The sequence below is a fragment of the Zootoca vivipara genome, chromosome 7, assembly GCF_965207765.1.
Source record: "Zootoca vivipara chromosome 7, rZooViv2.hap1.1, whole genome shotgun sequence".
Taxonomy (NCBI): domain Eukaryota; kingdom Metazoa; phylum Chordata; class Lepidosauria; order Squamata; family Lacertidae; genus Zootoca; species Zootoca vivipara.
Window position 1 is genome coordinate 57,258,780 of NC_142590.1, and position 18,982 is coordinate 57,277,761.

The 18,982-nt window shown below is 41.6% G+C and overlaps 2 protein-coding genes and 1 pseudogene across 2 annotated transcripts in view; all 3 read left to right on the top strand.

The window, feature by feature from the left end:
• The window catches only part of LOC118088519 (membrane cofactor protein), a 47,283-nt gene extending 43,655 nt beyond the window's left edge, over positions 1-3,628 (top strand). The window contains exons 10-11 of the mRNA XM_088673389.1: positions 623-698; positions 2,698-3,628. Of these exons, the coding sequence (XP_088529515.1) occupies positions 623-698; positions 2,698-2,773 (152 nt within the window). The 3' untranslated portion in view covers positions 2,774-3,628. The remainder of the gene's footprint in view (positions 1-622; positions 699-2,697) is intronic.
• Positions 1-18,982, top strand: part of LOC148685093 (uncharacterized) — a 144,798-nt pseudogene that overhangs the window by 68,680 nt on the left and 57,136 nt on the right.
• LOC118088520 (C4b-binding protein alpha chain) overlaps positions 4,851-18,982 on the top strand; it is a 67,301-nt gene continuing 53,169 nt past the window's right edge. The window contains exons 1-6 of the mRNA XM_088673564.1: positions 4,851-4,951; positions 5,845-5,905; positions 7,894-7,976; positions 10,825-10,863; positions 13,099-13,319; positions 14,228-14,324. Coding sequence (XP_088529690.1) covers positions 4,851-4,951; positions 5,845-5,905; positions 7,894-7,976; positions 10,825-10,863; positions 13,099-13,319; positions 14,228-14,324 — 602 coding nt within the window. The remainder of the gene's footprint in view (positions 4,952-5,844; positions 5,906-7,893; positions 7,977-10,824; positions 10,864-13,098; positions 13,320-14,227; positions 14,325-18,982) is intronic.

The window sequence follows — 18,982 nt, forward strand, 5'->3', positions numbered from 1 at the left end:
TTGGGGCCGCCTCCGCCGTGCGCAGGGGTGTCGGAACAGGGGGCGGGCAGCGCCCCCTGGCCCAGGGCCAGCCCTACGACCAGGCTGGGTTGCACAGGGCTCCGGCCTGTGCACACTGGGAAACATGGCGGGGCGGGGGTGCCGGAGGGATCCGTCGCACCAGGGCGCCAGGTATGCTTAAGACGGCCCTGTACGTATGTGTCTAGAGACTTACAGTACCCAGTAGCATATGAACTTATCCACCAGAGTGACTTTAATGTCAATAAAGCATTGCAAGGTAACAACCTGTCTTGTTGAAACATAATAAAAAAAAATCCTTCCAGCAGCACCTTAGAGACCAACTAAATTTCTCATTTGTAAGAGCTCTCGTGTGCATGCACACTTCTTCAGATACACACGAAAGCTCATACCAATGAGAAATTTAGTTGGTCTCTAAGGTGCTACTGGAAGGATTTTTGTTTGTTTGTTTCGACTATACCAGACCAACACGGCTACGTACCTTTAACTAGAACCTGTCTTCTGACTTCCATTGATACTATTGCTTTTCCTCAACAGAAAAATAATTACTTTGTCATATTAACTGGTACTATTTTTCTCTTTCTTTCTCTTTTTTCCCTTCAAGGATGTATCCTGGCTGTTTTAATTGTGCTTGCTCTAGTTTCTGTATTTTGGAAATACCGATCTTCCATGAAAACTGGGTGAGTCAGCCCAAGACAAGCTGTCCCTGATTCTCTGTAGCCTTCTTGGTTGCTTCCATATGCTTCTTGACTTCGACCTTGCTCACACTTTCCGCATACATGTGCTTAGTATTCAGAAAGGGCTTGCACATTTTTTGTTGAACAGTTGCACTAATCTGCTAGCACAGAATAAAAGCTAACTAAAGCACTGTAATTATTCTAGAACGGCTAGTCAGTATTTTATCCCATTTCCAGCACTGGTGTTCTGATGTGACAGAAATGGTATTTCTCAGTTTACATCAGCTGTCTATCCCAATGCTGACTTCACAATGACTTCTTGCCCTGAAAATCTTGAAATCTACTATTAAATGAAGTTATAAAATATTACTGTCTATTTTACAAATGTGTACTTGTGGTCTGTGGTTTTTGCTTTCAGACATACAGTAAGAAAATGGATTTGTTGAGCGGTTCTATCTAAAGGCAGTAAGGTTTTGTTTTGGTTTTTTCCCCTAGAAGAAACTAGGCCAGTGCTATAATCTAAACCAACAATTTGCAACAATAACTTATTCTGCACATTTCTTTTGCATGGCTTTTCTTTCTATTTTTGTATCCAGGGCTGTTCATTTTTGTTGTAGCTTCGTATGCATGATTTTACAGTTTTGGTATGACCCATATATTTTCCCATAGTTCGTGAGCACTAATTAAGCTGTTTCCATGGATTATTCAGTAATTAATTCCTCATTATCAATATTCAGTGCAATGATTTCTGTCACAGTTTGGTCATATGTCTTTTAAGACTTTTGTGGGATTCAGATTTGATACCAAAGCATGCTGATTGTTTTGTCAGAGGCAAGAGTTCTGTTTGATTCAGAGGCAATAACAACCCCAGTGGAGAGGAGGGCAGGTCTCTAAGAGGAATCTGTTAGAAGTCACTATTTTTCTATAGTTAGTCTGTATGTCTCCCATAGGCCTGGGCGATATATTGATATCAGGAGTGAACCACAATGTTGCCTTCCCTCAGCAATATATCACTTGTGAGACTGCCACTGCTCTTGAGTCCCTCTGCTAGCAGCGCTCGCTGAGTGAAACCACCATCCCACTCTGCCCTCATAGGGTACAAAGGGATAAACAAGCTGCATCAGTGAGGCACCGATACAGCTAGTTCCTCCCTCTGCATCTTTAAACTGCTCAGCTGAGGAGTGTGGTGGCTAACCTTGCCTCAGCTGAGCAGTTTGATGGATAATCTGATCCCGCCATTGGCTCACATTAGCCGGTGGTGGGGTGGGGGCTCCCCTCAGCTGAGCAGTTAAAGGATCCCCCAGCCCAGCATTGGCTCTTGCAAGCCAGCGGCGTGGTGGGGGATACTATAACTGGCCGGCTGTGAGATGCATGGTTGCCTCCCCTTCAGCAAGTGGAAGAGAGGCTTCTTCCATCCCGCAACTGAGCAAAGCCTGATGCTGCTGAGGGATCGAGGATCGGTCAGTTGGGGGGTGGGAGCCCTTCTGCCCCCAACTAAGCAGAGGGCAGAGGCCACCTGCATTGACCCCAGCCTGTAAGGCACTAGGGTGAAAGGGCCTCAGCTCCTGCAGTGAGAACTGCCTCAGTTTCACCCTACGTCTCGCCAGTGCAGCTTGTTTCAACATCGCGGTGTATCGCCAGACTGTGATGTCTGGCTGGTGATTTATTGAGATGCTGAAAACTTAACATCAGCCAGCCCTAGTCTCCCACTCTTATATCTGTTGTGTTTATCTAATCTGCTTTACTTCTAATATCCCGCAGTGGCTAACAATCAGTGCGTTACATCTTTTTCTGTAGCTTCTGGAATTGATTTTCCTGCTCAAGAAGCAACAGCATGGCTACTGCTTCAGTGTGACAGTTACTTGCATTACTTTTAAAAAATGAGTAACACGAAATGGAATGCAGATGTATTGTATTTGTGTGTTGCTTTTCTCCTTCCTGACAGGAAAACTAAACAAAATGATGTAATGGTCGAAATATAGGTGTTGTTTTTTTTAAATAGACAACCTGAACCTCCTACTAGCCCTGCTGAATTTGCCGGGCCAGAATTGGAACCCAAAGTTTCCAAATTGGAGTAGCCTTCTGCAGTTATGTCCTAACAGTGCACATTTGGAGCTGTTACTCTACAACTGGAAATGAGAATTGAAGGAAGAACTATGTGGAAAGCCAAAGCAGTTTTCATTAAAAAAACTGCCCACCCATGCTATTCAGCTACTTGAAGCATGAAGCAGTACTGGGCCCCAACAAAACTGTCATCATTTGCTCTTTCTTTTGCATAGAACTGGGTTCCAACTTCCCTTGAAGAATGTCTCTTAAGTGACTCAATCAAATACAGAGCCAAGCAGAGCTGATTGTATATTTACCCTGGCAAGGTGCATTATTATTCCTTCATGGAATAACCATGGAAAGATATAATGGGTTCCGTGTAGGAAATGTGAAATGTTACATTTTGTTTCCTATAATCTTGTCCATCTCATGAAATGGAGGGAGCAAGTGCAGCTGTTAAAATTGACCAACCTTTTGACTTCCTCAAGCCTTTCTCATGCAGAATTCTAAAAGCTGCCTTTACTTACAGGATTTTCAAAAGTGTAAACAACAGTAATATATGCCTATGACACATATATGTGTCATAGGCAAACAAAAGCTCTGCATCCTTAACCAAAAAATCAAGGAACACTTTCTCAACACCTTAATTTCAGTGGGAACAAGGAAAATAACTCTCCCATTAAAATCAATTAGAGTGACAAATGCAGTGCTTCATGTGGTTTGCATTAAAGCTTGCTCTATTCATGAAGGTATTTGTTTATTATACATTGTTTTTAGAATCTAAATTGTTCATATTTATTTATTTATTTAAATTGATTAAATATGTATAGAGAATGTTGTTTATCTTAGAATGTGTACAAATAAACTGAAATCGCTATATATATAAATGTAGGCATTGCGTGTGCAGAGGTCACAGCCTTTCTTTGTAACCGCTGAACTGTAATGTAACAAATTTGGCCACAACGTTCCATGCCCATCAGTGAGGGATCTAGCATAATTTTTTTTCCAAAAAAGCAAACCTTTCATACCTAAAATAATGATTAGACACCTCCAGATGACATCACAAAATTCCACAGCAACCAATTGAAAACAGGCCTTTTGCAGCAACAAGGCCCAACATTGCCAAGTGGAGGTAGGGGCCTGACTGGGGGGTGGGGGGGCCAAATAGGGGGCAGGGATAGGTAATGGGTCAGAACAGGGTGGGGGGAGACACGGGGATGAAACCTGCCCTCTCCACAGTATCTCACCTCGGCTTTGCAGAGTAGGCTGAGTGGATTTAAGGGCCTGCCTGGGTGGGTGATGGGAGGGGGCGATTAGGCCGCAGCATAGAATCAACTGAATATGGGCCTTTTACAGGGCCGGGCCTTTGGGTAGAATAAATGTTATTTCACATAACACACGTGGTTGGGGGATTCAGGGTTGGGACAGGGCAAAATTTTACAGAACATGCATTGGGGGAATGATTGTGTGCAAAATGAACGGTTCACAGGGATAACCCGGGGGGGGGGGGTTGGACGGAGGAGAGAAGGGAAATCACAGGGGTAAGGGGTCATGGATAATAGGTCATGGATTAGGACAGAGTTGGGGGATTCACAGGGATGGGGGGGAAATGAAGGGCCAATCACAGGGGTAAGCCAGGGAATGAGGGGAGGAGTGGGGAAATCACAGGGATACGTCATGGATCGGCACAGGGTAGGGAAAAATCACACAAATGGCCCTGCTCCCAGGCTCCTGCTCCCAGCGCGAAGCTCCAGAGGCGCGTGGGGAGCGTAAGCGTAGGAGCGCTAAGCGGGAGCGGGGAGCATAAGCGGAGGAGCGCGGGGAGCATAAGCGGAGGAGGCAGCCACAGGCTCACGTTCCCCACGCGCCTCTGGAGCTTCGTGCCGGGAGCGGGACCCTGGGGCCGCCTCCTCGTAAGAGCTGGGAGGCGCAGAGGAGGTGGCCACAAGTTCAGGCTCCCCGCGCGCCTCTGGAGCTTCGCGCCGGGAGCCTGGGGCCACCTTCTCGGAAGAGCTGGGAGGTGCAGGCCATGTAGCCCCGCCCACATTCCCACTGTGGCCCCTCCCCTCCCGTGCCTTGGCCTTGCCCCCCCTAATTTTGATGCTGGTTATGCCCCTGGACCTGGGTTGTATTACAGAGACCTGGTTTGATGAACTGGTGGTTGAGTACCCTCTCAGCTTTGGCCACTGGAATTATCTGTACAGCAGGAGGCAAGATCAGTGGGGTGGGGAGGCAGAGCTGCAATGATCTATCATGGTTGCATCTCCCCTGACCAGGTGCCCTTTCTCCCAGTTTGCTGGGTTTTAATTTGTGTATCTGAAGATGGGTGACTGGGACAAAATAGGGAATCTGTTGCTGTAGCCCCAAGGAGGTCTTGGGGTTTGTGCTGGTCTCCTCCAAGCTTGTACTGGTGTACGTTTGACATTCATGCTGAGGCTCCCCTGGCAGATACACGAGTTTGTCCCAAGTAATTTCTGACTCTTCTCATGCACCTGGGCACACTCTGGATTTGGTTTTCTGTGAAGGATTGGATGATGGTGATGTTAGAGTGGAGGAATTTTCTATAGCTACATTGTCATGGTCCGTTCACTACTTGGTGGAGTTCAGTCTCGCTGAAACTGGATACATTTTAATTTGTACAGTCCAAGGATGTGGACAGAATCCTTGGAAATGTGAGAGCCACCACATGTGTACTAGATCCTTGCTCTTTCTGGCTCATCAAAAAGACCAATGGGGAACTTGCTGGGTGGGTGAAGGGAATGGTCAGTGCCGCCTTACAACAAAGTTCCAACATGACTAAGGGAGACAGTTAAAAGACCTCTATTGAAAAGGCCGTCCTTGTATTGCATAGTTATTGGCCAGTTTCTAATATCCCAGGTGTGGTGGCATCTTGTCTCCAGGAGTTTCTGGAGGAGTTAACCAGATGTACAGTGGTTCCTCAACTTACAAATTTAATCTTCGTAAATCGAAAAAATTCTAAGTCAAAGCCAATGGGGGGGGAATAAAAAAAAATCATAAGTCGAAAAAATCTAAACTATCTAGACCTCTATTGAAAAGGCCGTCCTTGTATTGCATAATTATTGACCATTTTCTAATATCCCAGGTGTGGTGGCATCTCATCTCCAGGAGTTTCTGGAGAAGTTACCCAGGTCTATTTCAATCAGGTTACAGGCCTCGTCATAGGATAGACATGGCTTTGATTGCCTTGGTGTGGATTACTGACATCAGGAAGTGGACTGTGGAGTGTGACCTCTCTCCAAGATTAATATTGGGAGGGAGAGGCTGTACTGTAATTACTCTAGGGGCCAAGGCAGGGCGGTGGAGTATTGGGGTAATTTGTACATGCTTGAACTTTTGTGGGGTCTTATGGGAGTGTTGATATACCTGTGGTGGGGGACATGTTGTGAACCTTCTGGGGTATTTGTTCACCTTTGGTCCGCACTCTGCACTTAGCTCTCACCTGTGGCTCCTAGAAGCTATCAGCATGTGACAACATCCACAATCCAGGAAATGGCTTTAGCTGGATGGCTAAACCAGGTTAGGGTAGCTGATGAGTCTCAAACCCTCAGTGTGTTGGGGATTTGCCCTGCATATGAAGACAGGCTCTGGGAGATTGAGTTGACAAGACCAATAGTGGGTCCAGTGATCAATAAGGCAGTTTCTGCACCTGCTGTAGAAGGGAAGGTTGCCCATCCGGGAGAAGGAAATCTCTGATCCTAAACCTCTGCTGCATTGTAGAATGTTTTTGGGAAGAAAAGGCCATTAGTAACTACACAAATCTGGAGTGTAGTCCCTAAGATGGTTGGATGGCTCCTTTCGGCAGCTGCTGCAGCCCAATTGGTGCCCTGCCTTCCTTTGGGCCACATTAGTCTTGCTGTCTAAGCCGTAGGCAGTTTGACTTCACCATGAAGGCAGATGGATGCCAACAAATTCAGACAGTCATGGGATATGTAGTTGGTAAAGGTGTTGAAACTTAGGGGGCGCTTATTTCCCTCCCAGTGCTATTTTGCATTGAGAGTGTCTTTAAACAGCTTTTGTTGTCCACTGACATTACCTTACCATTCTTAAGTTGGGAATAGAATAGTTGCTTTGGAAAACGACAATCAAGCATCTCCGAACGACATGACTATTCCAATGAAGTTCCTGTTGAAGAATCATTGCCTTGACACTGGTTATATTTGCTTCTTCTTGTACACTGACATTTGTTTGTCTGTCTTCCCAAGTGATATGTAAAATTTTCCGGAAAGACCGTGGATGGAATCTTTCAAGGAGCTGGAGGTGTATTTATAAGTGGTCCATGTTTCACAAGTGTGCAGTAAAGTTGGTAGTACAATAGATTTGTAAGCAAGCATGTTGCTTTCCCTGTGAATGTCCGAGTCCTCAATCGAGAGAAAGCTGCACTCACAGACCTCAGGCAATGTTGTTTCAGCATCAATGTTGGCTGTTGTTGAAAGATAACGGCCTAGGTAGGCAAAATGATCAGTATTTGCCAACATTACATCATTAAGTTGGATTTGCGGCGCTGTGTATGTGTGTGGGGGGGTTGTTTTGTGCTTGATTTTGTGCTTGATTGTTAAACCGTTCTGAGAGCGGAATAGGGGGTCGTCTTCTGTGGGAATGAAGTCAGCTCCCTCGAGATTCCCCCAGTCCCAACACCAGGAGCAGCTCGCACACGACCCAGCTTGGGCTGCCATGTGCGGAGCCCGTTATCTCTCCCCCTGAGGGGTCAAGAGATCAGACCCACCACGCGGCTTTCAACCTAAACGACAGGGCGCCTTGCCCCATCAGTTATGGTTTCGCCCACTTTTTCCACCCGCCAATCCCGAGCGCGCTCTTGCCCGCAACCTCCAACCAGCACGCGCGCGGCGGCCTTGGGGCGTTAGCTAATACCGGGAACCAATAACGGCGGAGGCGGTTCCTCGTGTGGCTCCTCCCCCCGCCTTCCTCTCGGCGGATCTCCTGAGGCTACGCCGCTGCTCACGCCCCTTGGCCGGAAAAGCGCTGCCGCCGCCTCTCCCTTAGTGTAGAGTCGTTGTCTGGGTCCGCTCCGTCGCTTTGCTTTTCCGCTGCGGAGGGAGCTGCGGCGCTTTCGCTTTCCCCGACTCCGTGCTCTCTCTCGTGCGATGGCGCCTTTTAACAGCTTCCCTGGCAGGGGGCGGTTTCCGTCGGCGCTTCCGCCGCTGCCGCCGCTGCCGCCGCTGCTGCTGCTGTTTTCCTCGCTGTCCAGAGTTCACGGTGAGGTGAGGTGGCTTCGGGATGCCCGTCTGTTCTTCTGTCAAATGGGAGGCGCCCCGCCTCCCTCCAGAGACGGATCATGTCCGAGGGCGAAGCAAGGCTTTCTCGGGGATGGCGAAGGAAGGCAATTCCCGCGTCCAGGGCAGGAGGGAACTTGGAGCCTGCCTGTGTTTACCTGAAATTTGCTCTCTTTTCATTTCCACGTGTTTGTTCTTATTCTGCCTTCTGTGGCAACAAAGATCTGCTCCGCCTTCGGCTGTGACAGCACTTCAGATATGTGGAAACAGCCGCCACTTCTCCCCTTAAATCGTTCATCTTCCAAGGCTAAGCATCCTCTTTCTATTGCGCTTCGTAAGACCTTTAACCATGCTGGATGCCTGACTCTTGACATGTTCCTAGGCCAGGAGTGCCAACTTGAATAAAATATTGGTGGAGGGGCATGTAAATGTTTACATGATTCAGTGCACACACACTATTTGAATTGCAATGTCAGTACTGTACTGTACTGTACTAAGATAGGTTGCCAGGAAGTGCTAGATTGTAGCTTTCAGCTCTGGAACATGCAGAGGGCTGTTAATGCAGCATTACCAAAGCCTGCCCATCTGATGCAAAGACTTGTGCTGTCAATCCAGTGTATTCACAACATACTTTGATTTGAACACTGCAGTAAACAGCAGACAAATAGTAAAGAGTAGACAAACACCAGGCCTGTCCAGCACATATCCACGATGTGCTCTTTTTCTTTTTCATCCTCTTTGAATACCATTTTTATTGCATGGACTTGATGTGGTAGTGAGACAGTTACCTAGCATTCCAGACGATACTGACAGTTCCTTCAAAACATGTAAATCTGGTGCATCAAATTTCACTAAAATTTAAGGGTGTCAAGATATACCGTATCGCCTGCAAAACATCCTATAACAGGAAAAGCAAAGTGTTAGGCAGTGAGTGTAAATGCGGTTGTTGTAGATAACCTATCTTCTTGAAAAGCTAAAGGCCATAGCCTATTTTTGTTAGGACCAACCAAAAGGTCACAGGCAAGGTTTCCGATGAGCTAGAATATTGGTTGGGGATTTGTCATGAATGCAACCCAGGATTGGAGGAAGAAAACATGGACTTTGTAAGCATTTGCAAAATTCTTTATTAATTTCCTCTACTCAAGATCTCTCAAAAATGCAACACATTCACACATACAGTGGTACCTTGGTTCTCAAACTTAATCCATTCTGAAAGTCTGTTCCAAAACCAAAGCGTTCTAAACCCAAGGTGCACTTTTCCATAGAAAGTAATGCAAAACAGATTAATCAATTCCAGACATTTAAAAACAACCCATAAAACAGCAATTTAACATGAATTTTACTATCTATTGAGACCATTGATCCATAAAATAAAATCAATAATCAATGTACTGTACTATAAAATAAATAAGGCATTATTGTAGATGATGAAAATTAAAATTATTATTATTTTCTTACCTGAACTGATGGTAGTCATTGTTTGGATTGGGGGCTTATATCCATCTCCACAGTCACACAATCAATTAATCAATCAATCAATCAATCAGTAAATTAACTGAGTTCCAAACAGTAAAAAACAACAACAAATGAACTGAAAAAGCCTCAAAAACAAAAATACAAAATAAATAGAAAAACTTAATCTGTTCCAGAAGTCCATTTTACTTCTGAAATGTTTGAAAACCAAGGTGCAGCTTCTGATGGTTGTAGGCGCCCCGGAAACAATAGCTGACATCCACATTGAATGTTCGGCTTCTGTAAAACGTTCAAAAACCAGAACACTTCTGGGTTTTCGGCATTTGAGAACCAAGGTACCAATGTATAATTATCAAAGGTAGTTGCTCTAACTGGATGGTCATTCTACTTGTACAGAGGAATGGATGGAACGGCCATTATGGAAGATTCATTTTGTTCCTTTGCCTTCTGAGCTTTTTTTACCCCCAATGGTTACTACGATTCTAGCATGGCATGTTGGATCACCTTCCAGCCTTACTGAGGTACCTTTAAGCAAATGGGCACCACTGTCCTGAAATGTGGTATTCTTCCAAGGAAGATTGTTCTGCAGTGTCATCTTTCTGAGACTGCTCTATTACTTAATCTGCTATTTTAAGTCCTGTTTATTTAAGATAGCCATGAATAATTTGACCTGTTCTCTCCTTTCATCATTTACACAGAGCTAACATTTATACAATTATTCATAGTTTTGAACTTAGTATATTACAAATAGTAATATTGTGTGGCAGTGTCATCCATAAGTCAAAGTAGAGGATTTCTTCATAAAAACTACCAAAAAATTGTATAGTATAGAATTGCAGTTGTGTTCTTTATATCTTCAGGGTTTCTAACACCACTCAAGTTAGAGTAATATAACCACCTTGAATTAGCACCCTCTCTTTGTTTCCATCTCTTCCTTCAACTGAAGAAGTGTGCATGCACACGAAAGCTCATACAAACTTAGTTGGTCTCTAAGGTGCTACTGGAAGGATTTTTTTAAATTTTTTTTTACAACTTCGAAGCACAACATATGGTGGTATCTTTCTGCTCCCAGGATTGTCCTGCAACAGTGAGAAGTAATTTTGTTTTTCAACTTGTCAACTAAGCACAACATATGGTCTGATATCTTTCTGCTCCCAGTATTGTCCTTCCGGTGGTTGTCGAAACCTTCGGAAGTCGAAGCGTTTGGGTGTCGAGGTATGACTGTATTAGTGTTAATTGTTTTTACATGTCTTTTTAAAGCTGTTACTATTTTATCTGTAAGCTGCCTAGACTCCGTGTCTGGGGGAAAAGCAGGATATAAATAAATATAAACATAACAACCTCCTCTTTTTTTATAGGAGCAGGTCTACAGACAACTCTTCCTCCAGACGATACAGGTACAATTGAAAAGGTGGTAGTGCCAGCAAATGTATAAGCTTGTTTTTAGATTCAGTCTTATGGGACTACCCTTCCTCTGCATTGGGGAGGACTCATTAATCTGATTGCCCCCCCTCCCACAACTTCATGGAATTTGATGGATTTCTCTGGGGCATTTTGTAGTGGGCAGCCAACAGTCCTCCTGAGACCTTAATCTCACATTGGAATAGGGAGATACAGCGGGCTTTTGACATAATTGCCCCTGGGTGCCTTCTCTGGCACTGTTGAGCCCACTTTACTCCCTGGTTTTCTCTGGTACTTGCAGCAGTGTAGCAGGCTGGATGACAACTAGAGTGCAAGAGATGTAAGGCTCCATATGAAGTTAACCAGACACATGTTGGAGTGTATGGCAGTGAAAGCTACAAAGGCTTATTTTGCTGTTTCCATGGCATCCTTAAATAATTGTTCAGAGCTTTTTGGAGTGTTGTAGGAATAACTGTCATATATTGCAGTTGGAGAACGGCTGAGACAATTTTTAAAGCATTTTGAGAAGAAAGCCACCTGTATTTTTCCTGCCTTGAATGCTACTATTGCTACAGTACCAAATGAGGTGTTCAATGCCTAGCCGTAACCCAGTTTTTTGGGACCACTTTCATTTTTGTGTCCTGAGGACATGGACAAGATCCTTGTCACTGTCTAACTCGCAACCTGCTTTCTCAATCCTTGCTCATTATGGTTTATTTGAGCTAGCTGAGGGGTACAATAGAGTGTGTTCAGGGCCTGGTGAATCCATCTCTGCATAAGCTGGTAATGAAACCCCATGAAGAAAATCCTGGACCTGGTATCACAACTCAGTCTTCCCTGGATTCAGCTTCAAGTTGTTTGCCCTCATCCAAGCCATCACTGCCGCCAGACAATGAGTACTCCTTTTGGCATTATCATTAGAAGAAGAAGAAAAACCCTTTGGTGGCTAGCAGCGTCTTTCACGAGCTTTGGCTAGTGCCCCAACTATGCTCTTACATGGATAGGATCTCACCTCTGTGGATCGCACATTGGCGACCTCACATCTGGAGTGCTGTCATATGCTTTGTGTGGGCTTGCCTTGGGATTGCTCTGGAAGTGGCAACTAGTGCAGAACACAACTGAGTGAAGTGCAAACCTTATAGCTTCTTGGATGGCAAGAGGCAAGGGGCTGTAGACACAATCTCTTTGGAGTGTTCCAAACAATGTTATGGAGCTCCCTGGTACTGTGGTCAGTTGTTGTTTGAGAAGTTGCTTGAGTTTGCAGTACAGTCTGAAAGTAGGCACAATTATGTGTGGTTACCTGTGTTCAGGAGGACTCGGAGTGAAATTTATTTCTAGTTATTTGCGGTCCTGCTTCACAGTCCACAAGTCACCACAGTATTGTCCTGCAATAGTGAGAAGTAGGGTGGCACAATGCAGAGTGAAAATGTGACACCATGTCTTATTTTAAAACAGATGTTAAACAAGGAAAGGAAGACAGCACAGCAGCAGCTGCATGGGTCTTAAAAGATCTAGTGCTGCTTTTTTGTGTTCCAGAATGTACCCCCCCCCCATTATGGTAGGTCAACATAAAAAAAAAAATTAGTTGTCATTTAACACAGGATCATTGCTCTATAGCCACTGGTTTGGAATTTAAATCTACTACATAAAATATTTACTGTGTATTTCAGCATTCAACTGAAGTTGGTGGCTTGCAGCATTCATAATGAACAACATTTAAAAGAAACCCAGCCCAGGAGCAGCAGGTGCCTGGTGTTGTGTCTGCCATAGTTTGTCTCACACAGATTCTTTCTCAAAGGAATGGCTCCATCATGGGGAAGGAGACAATCCTTCAGTTGCTGCTGCTGTTTGTATCTTTCTCCCTCTGTCTCCTGTTAAGCATTAGATGCTGGTAGCAGGTATGCCACCCATGTGGTTCTCACAAGTTTGTTTAGATGAAAAGGCAACCTCTTTTTTTCCATGTGGGTAGTAGGTGGTAGATAAGGCTTCCATCTGAGCCTCACTTATCTGTGAACAAGCCCCTTACAATTCAATAGAGCTTACACCTGAAGAGACATAGTTATGATTACTCTATAAGTCTTACTGCTGCCCGTCTTGTTCCAGCTGTGCTCTGCAAATGAACTCCCAGAGTCTATTGGAACATGGGCCTATAAATCCCAGTAAAGGAAAATGTCATAGAGATTTACGAATTATCTACCCCACTCCAATGAACCTTGCCTTCTCTCCTATAGCTTCAGAACTTCCTCTGAATTTTTATTTCCAAGTGATTGCACCCATCCACATGTAGCCAATGCTACCCTAAGGAGCGGGGATCCAAAAGACAGTTATCCTGCTGGGACTGTTTTGCGCTACCGTTGCATTGCAGGTTATGAGCCTATTCCTGGAGAGACTCTTTTTCTTACATGTCTTGACACTTCAAAATGGTCAATAGAAAATCCTAGGTTTTGTCAAGGTAAGTTTCACTTAATTAACTGAATATTTAAAACTCTTGAACTGCCATCTTAGATCAGATATCTTGTTTGAGGCCTAGAGGAGATCCAGAGACTTCAAAAATATAGAAAATAATAACGGAAGCTTTTCTTTTATAGAACATTGGAGACTTAAATTGGGGAGATGTAATATTCTGAGCATCACTCCTCCTAATGATGAACTAAATTGGTGAATGCCCTTGGGTCTGTAGACACACAGTGCTTTTAAGAAACAAGAAGAGAGCAATAGCCTGTTTGGAGGAAATATTACAACGTTGTAGTAAACAAAATAGAGTTTTTAATGATTTCAGCTGTCATCTTTTTGATACTGGATACTGTCAGCAGTAGCAGTCCAAAAACTTTGAACATCTGTATGCCAGAGGCAACAAAGAGATAAGTGTACATAAAGCAAGAAATGGTCTCTCAACTGCTTTCAACTCATGAAGGAGAAAACAAAGAACACTAATGTCTGCATCCATCCCTAAAGATTCATTATTGTGAACCACCAGTAAAACAGGATATTGAATTATCCTTTAGTGAATATAGTATTTCCAAGGATACTTTCAGACTGTCTCTATATTGCAGGTGGGATTCAATTAAATACCAACAAATTCAGCTAGCACCGTTGAAGCGTATTTGGTTCTCTTGTGCACCAAATCTTTATTTTTAAAATAAAAAATAAAAAATCTGGACATTTTGCAGTAAAGAATGTGACAGGGAAATGCACTGGAGATACTGAGAAAAATTTTTTTGACACAAGGCCATATAACCTCTCCGCAAACGAACAGGTCGCCTGGCGGTGGCTTTGGTGTCTGTAGTGTACCCTTTTCATTTTATTTTTTAAAGAAATCAAGGCTACATGTGTTAATGCTTGTTTTGATTTTCCTGTTAGGAAGGCGATGTCCTCCTGTAAATATAGCAAATGGCAGAGTAGTAATACCAAGCGAAAGGCGGCTAGGTGATGAAATAACTCTAGGCTGTATTGAGGGGTGAGTTGTAGGTCACTTTTTGTACCTTCTTGGCTTTGTTTAGAACTCCTGGGAGGGGCTCATGACAGAGACATTTTTTTAAAAAACAAATCTTTATTGGTTTCAAAGATATACAAATGATTAAAAGAAAAATATACATCAACGATACATTGTCGTGTGGTTGTTCTTTTCCCCTCCCCAGCCCTCCCATCTTTCCCCCCTCCCTACCCCTCCTCCCTCATGACTTCCCATCCTGTACTGGGCTCCTCCCTAGATTCCATATAAGATATTACACACTACCAATCATGTTACACAAAACTATCAATGACATATAAATGTAAACCATTTACAATTATACTTATACCTATGATAGAGCCTTTAAGTATCTGAGATCAGGTTTGGGTTCTCCACTTTATCTTTTATATAATTAATGAATGGTTTCCATGTTTTTATGATTGTTTCTGAATCTGTTCCTTTGAGTTCTTCATATCTTGTCGCTAATCTATAATATTGTAATACCTTGATTTGCCAGTCCTCTCTGCTGGGAATTACCAAAGTTTTCCAATTTTTTGCAACTAGCAGCCTAGCAGCTGCTACTGCATAACTTATTATGCACCTATCCTTAGGTTTAACATCCTCCGGTAACATTCCCAAAAGGAACATTTCCGGACTTTTCTTAATGGAATATTTCAATATTTTTTTTAATTCTTTGTATAACATTTCCCAAAATCCCTTGATTATGCTGCAATTCCACCATATATGGATAAATGAGCCAATTTCCTTATTGCGCCTCCAGCATAAATTACTGACCCCTGGATAAATTTTTGACAATTTTAGTGGCGTCAGGTGCCATCTATTTAGCATTTTTAGAATATTTTCTTTCAAATCGTAATTAGGTGTAAAATTTGAGTCGCGTTTCCATAGGTTCTCCCATTTTTGTATTGGGATTGGTTTTCCCAAGTCTTGGCCCCACTTAATCATATAATCTTTGGTCATCTCCTTTTCTTTCTTCCATTGTAACATAATTTGATACAATTTTTTTATATATTTATCTTGGTTTACCAATAGAATCTCTTCCAATTTTGATATTTTATTTTCGAATCCTATTTTTTTGTCTAATTGCAATCTTTGGTTTATTTGAAAATATTGTAGCCAAGAGGTCAAATAGTTTTTTAATTCCGAATAATCCTTTAACTTTAATGTTCCTTCTCTTTCTTCCAAGATTACTTTATAAGTGGGCCAGGTGTTTTCCATGTTTGTTCTTCTAACTGCGACTAATTCTAATGGTGAGACCCACCAAGGGGTCTTAGGTTCAAAATATCTTTTATACTTTTGCCATACTAAGTATAGGGATTTTCTAATTAAGTTGAACATAAAAATATTCCTATTACTTATCTTGTCTTTCATTAAATAAAAATGCCACCCAAATGGCAACCCTTGGCCTTCCAAATCCAGGAGGTCCGAGTTCTTAAGCTCTATCCAGTCTTTGATCCAAGTGATGGCTGCAGCGTCGTGATAGGTTTCGAGGTCCGGTAGGCCGAAGCCTCCCCTATTTCTATGATCAATCATAATTGTATAATTGACCCTCAGTCTTTTCCCGTTCCAAATGAACCTTACCACATCTTTTCTCCATTCTCTAAAAAATTTTTCTTTTCCTAAAATTGGAAGATTTTGAAAAAGAAAATTCATTTTAGAAATCACACACATTTTTATCAGTGAGATTCGCCCCATAATTGATAATTTGAGTTTACTCCATACTTCAAAATTTTTCTTTATTTTTTTCCAAATTTCTTTGTAATTTTCTTGCACCAGGTCTATCCCTTTAATTGTTGTGTGGATGCCTAGATATTTTAATCTTTTATCAATTTTTAGGCCTGTTTTTTCCCGAAGTTCCTGCATCTCTTTATTTTCCAAATTTTTCACCAACATTTTGGTTTTCTCATAATTTATTTTCAAGCCTGCTAGCTTCCCTTATTCCTTAATTTTTTCTATAGCTGCAGGGATACTTTGAATTGGATCTTCGGTGGTTATTATAATATCATCTGCGAAAGCCTTTACTTTAAACTTTTTCCCCCCAATTACTATTCCTTTAATATTTTCTTCCTCTCTTAAATTTTTAAATACAATTTCCAGTGTTAATATAAAGAGGATAGGCGACAGAGGGCATCCTTGTCTGGTGCCTCTCTCTATATTTATTTTCTTAGTTGGTCTTCCATTTATTAAAACACTGGCTTCCTGCGTCTTGTATATTGCTTTTATTGCACCTTCTAGATATTCTCCCATTTTTAATTTTTCTATTGTTTTTATCATAAACCTCCAGGAAATTCTATCAAAAGCCTTCTCCGCATCAATGGCCAGGAGAGCTGCTCCTTTATCTCTCCTATTCTCAAGGCATTCCAGGATATTCACTATATTTCTAATATTATCTTTGGCAAATCTTCCTTTTACAAAACCGGCCTGATCTTTGTGTATTAGGTCTTCCAATATAATATTTAATCTATTAGCAATTAGATTGGTCTATAATTGTCTGGCAAATCTACCTCTGTTTTTGATTTTGGTATTAGTAAAATTTGAGCTTCTGTCCAAGTTTTGGGGGTGATTCCTTTTGTCAATATATTATTCATTAAATCTTTAAGTGGGGTTAACAAGGTTTCTTGGAATATTTTATAATATTCTATTGGGAATCCGTCCGGTCCCGGAGCTTTTCCTTTTTTCATAGATTTTATTGTCTCTCCTATTTCGAGGGGTGTTATTTCTCTATTCAAATATCTTATTTTTTCCAATGGGATTTGCGGCAACTGATATATTTTTAAAAACTCATCAATTTCTTGATCATTTATCTCTTCTTTTTTATATAATGTTTCAAAGAATTTCTGAAATACTTTCATAATCTCTTCTGATTTATCAAAAAATTTATCACCCGATTTGATCCTATTTATTATTCTTTCATTTCTCCTTTTTTTAATTTGCCAGATCAATAATTTATTCGGCTTGTTTGCCCATTCAAAATTCCTATATTTCCATATTTGTAATTGTCTTTCTAGCTCCTGATCAATTATTCTTTCAAATTCTGATCTTAAAATTTTCAATTCTTGTTCTATCCGCTTATCGTATTTCATATATAATATTTTTTCCTTTCTCTTAATTTCTTGCATAAGATTTTCTTTTTTTGACCTTTCGAATTTCCTCAATATTGCGCTCTGCTGGATAAGATACCCCCGCATAAACGCCTTCCCTGCGTCCCAAACTGTAGCTAATTCCACCTCACCATTATTATTCAGATCAAGGAAATCCTTAAGTTTCTTATTTGCTTCTTTTATTATATTTGGGTCTTTTAACATAAATACATTTAACCTCCAGTTATTTACTTTTTTTCCTTCTTTTAAAATCATGGTCACTGGGTTGTGATCTGATATGGTTTGGGGGCCAATTTCTACCTTTTGTACTCTTAGTGCTAATTCTTTGGATATCCATATCATATCAATTCTACTAGCTGTCTGATGGCGGGCTGATATATGAGTAAATTCTTTTTTTATGGGATTCTTATATCTCCATGCGTCCAATAGGTTATAATTTCTTGTCAATTCAATAAATTTTTTAGGTAATTTTGTTACTCTTTTCCTTCCTTTGTTCCCATTTTTATCAAATTCTGGATCAATAATCCCGTTCATATCTCCCATTATTATATATTTGCCATCAATCTGATTCATTAATTGAGCTTCCAGTTTTTCTAGGAAGGCTATCTTGCTCCCATTAGGGGCATATAGACCCACCCAAACCCATTTCTCGCCTTCAATTGTTGTTTTCACTATCACTATTCTTCCTTCCTTATCTGTCCATAAAAGTTCTGGATTCCATTTTTCCTTGATATAAAGCACTACTCCTCTTTTTTTCTTTCATCTGCCGCAACGAATTCCTTCCCCAATTTCTCATTTTTTAATACCCTTACATGCTTTTTGTTTATATGTGTTTCTTGAATACATATTACATCGAAGTTTTGCTTTTTAAATAAATGTCCCACCCTGTTCCGTTTCTTTTTGTTATTTAAACCATTTAAATTCCATGATATAATTTTCAGATTCATATTTACTTTATTGAAATTTCCTGTAGTATTTATTTCTAAAAAAAGAAAAAGATATAGTTCTAACCAAAGAAAAGAAAAAGAAAAAGGGGAATCAGTAAAAAGAAGAATGAAAGGGTAGAAAAGAGAGAGAAAAGAAAAAGAGGGAAGAAAAAATGGAAAAGGGACTGAGTAGGGAGAAAAATTAAGAAAAATGAGAGAGAGAAAAAAGGAAAAACTCAAAGGAACTAATATTCAATTAACTATGCTAAGCAGTTGCAAGAGAAAACAAAGCTAAATTATTTCTTACGCAGTGATCTTTGGGGAAATAAGAGAAGAGGAGAAAAAGGGAAGAGAGCTATATGGGGGGGAAAATAAACTAGATAGGAGGCCCAAACTGCTCCTGTATCTGTTAAAGTCAAAGTTGGTTAATGGATATATTTACAATTAATCATATCAAACCAACTATCTTTCATTCTTCTGTTTCTCCCTCCTCTCTTTCCTCCTCCCTCTGCTCCTCCCCTTCCTCCTCCTCTCTGCTCAGGTGTTCGTCCTCCTCTTCATCATTTGTATTAGCTTGCTGTTCTTTAATTGATTTTGCTTTATCTCCTTCCAATTC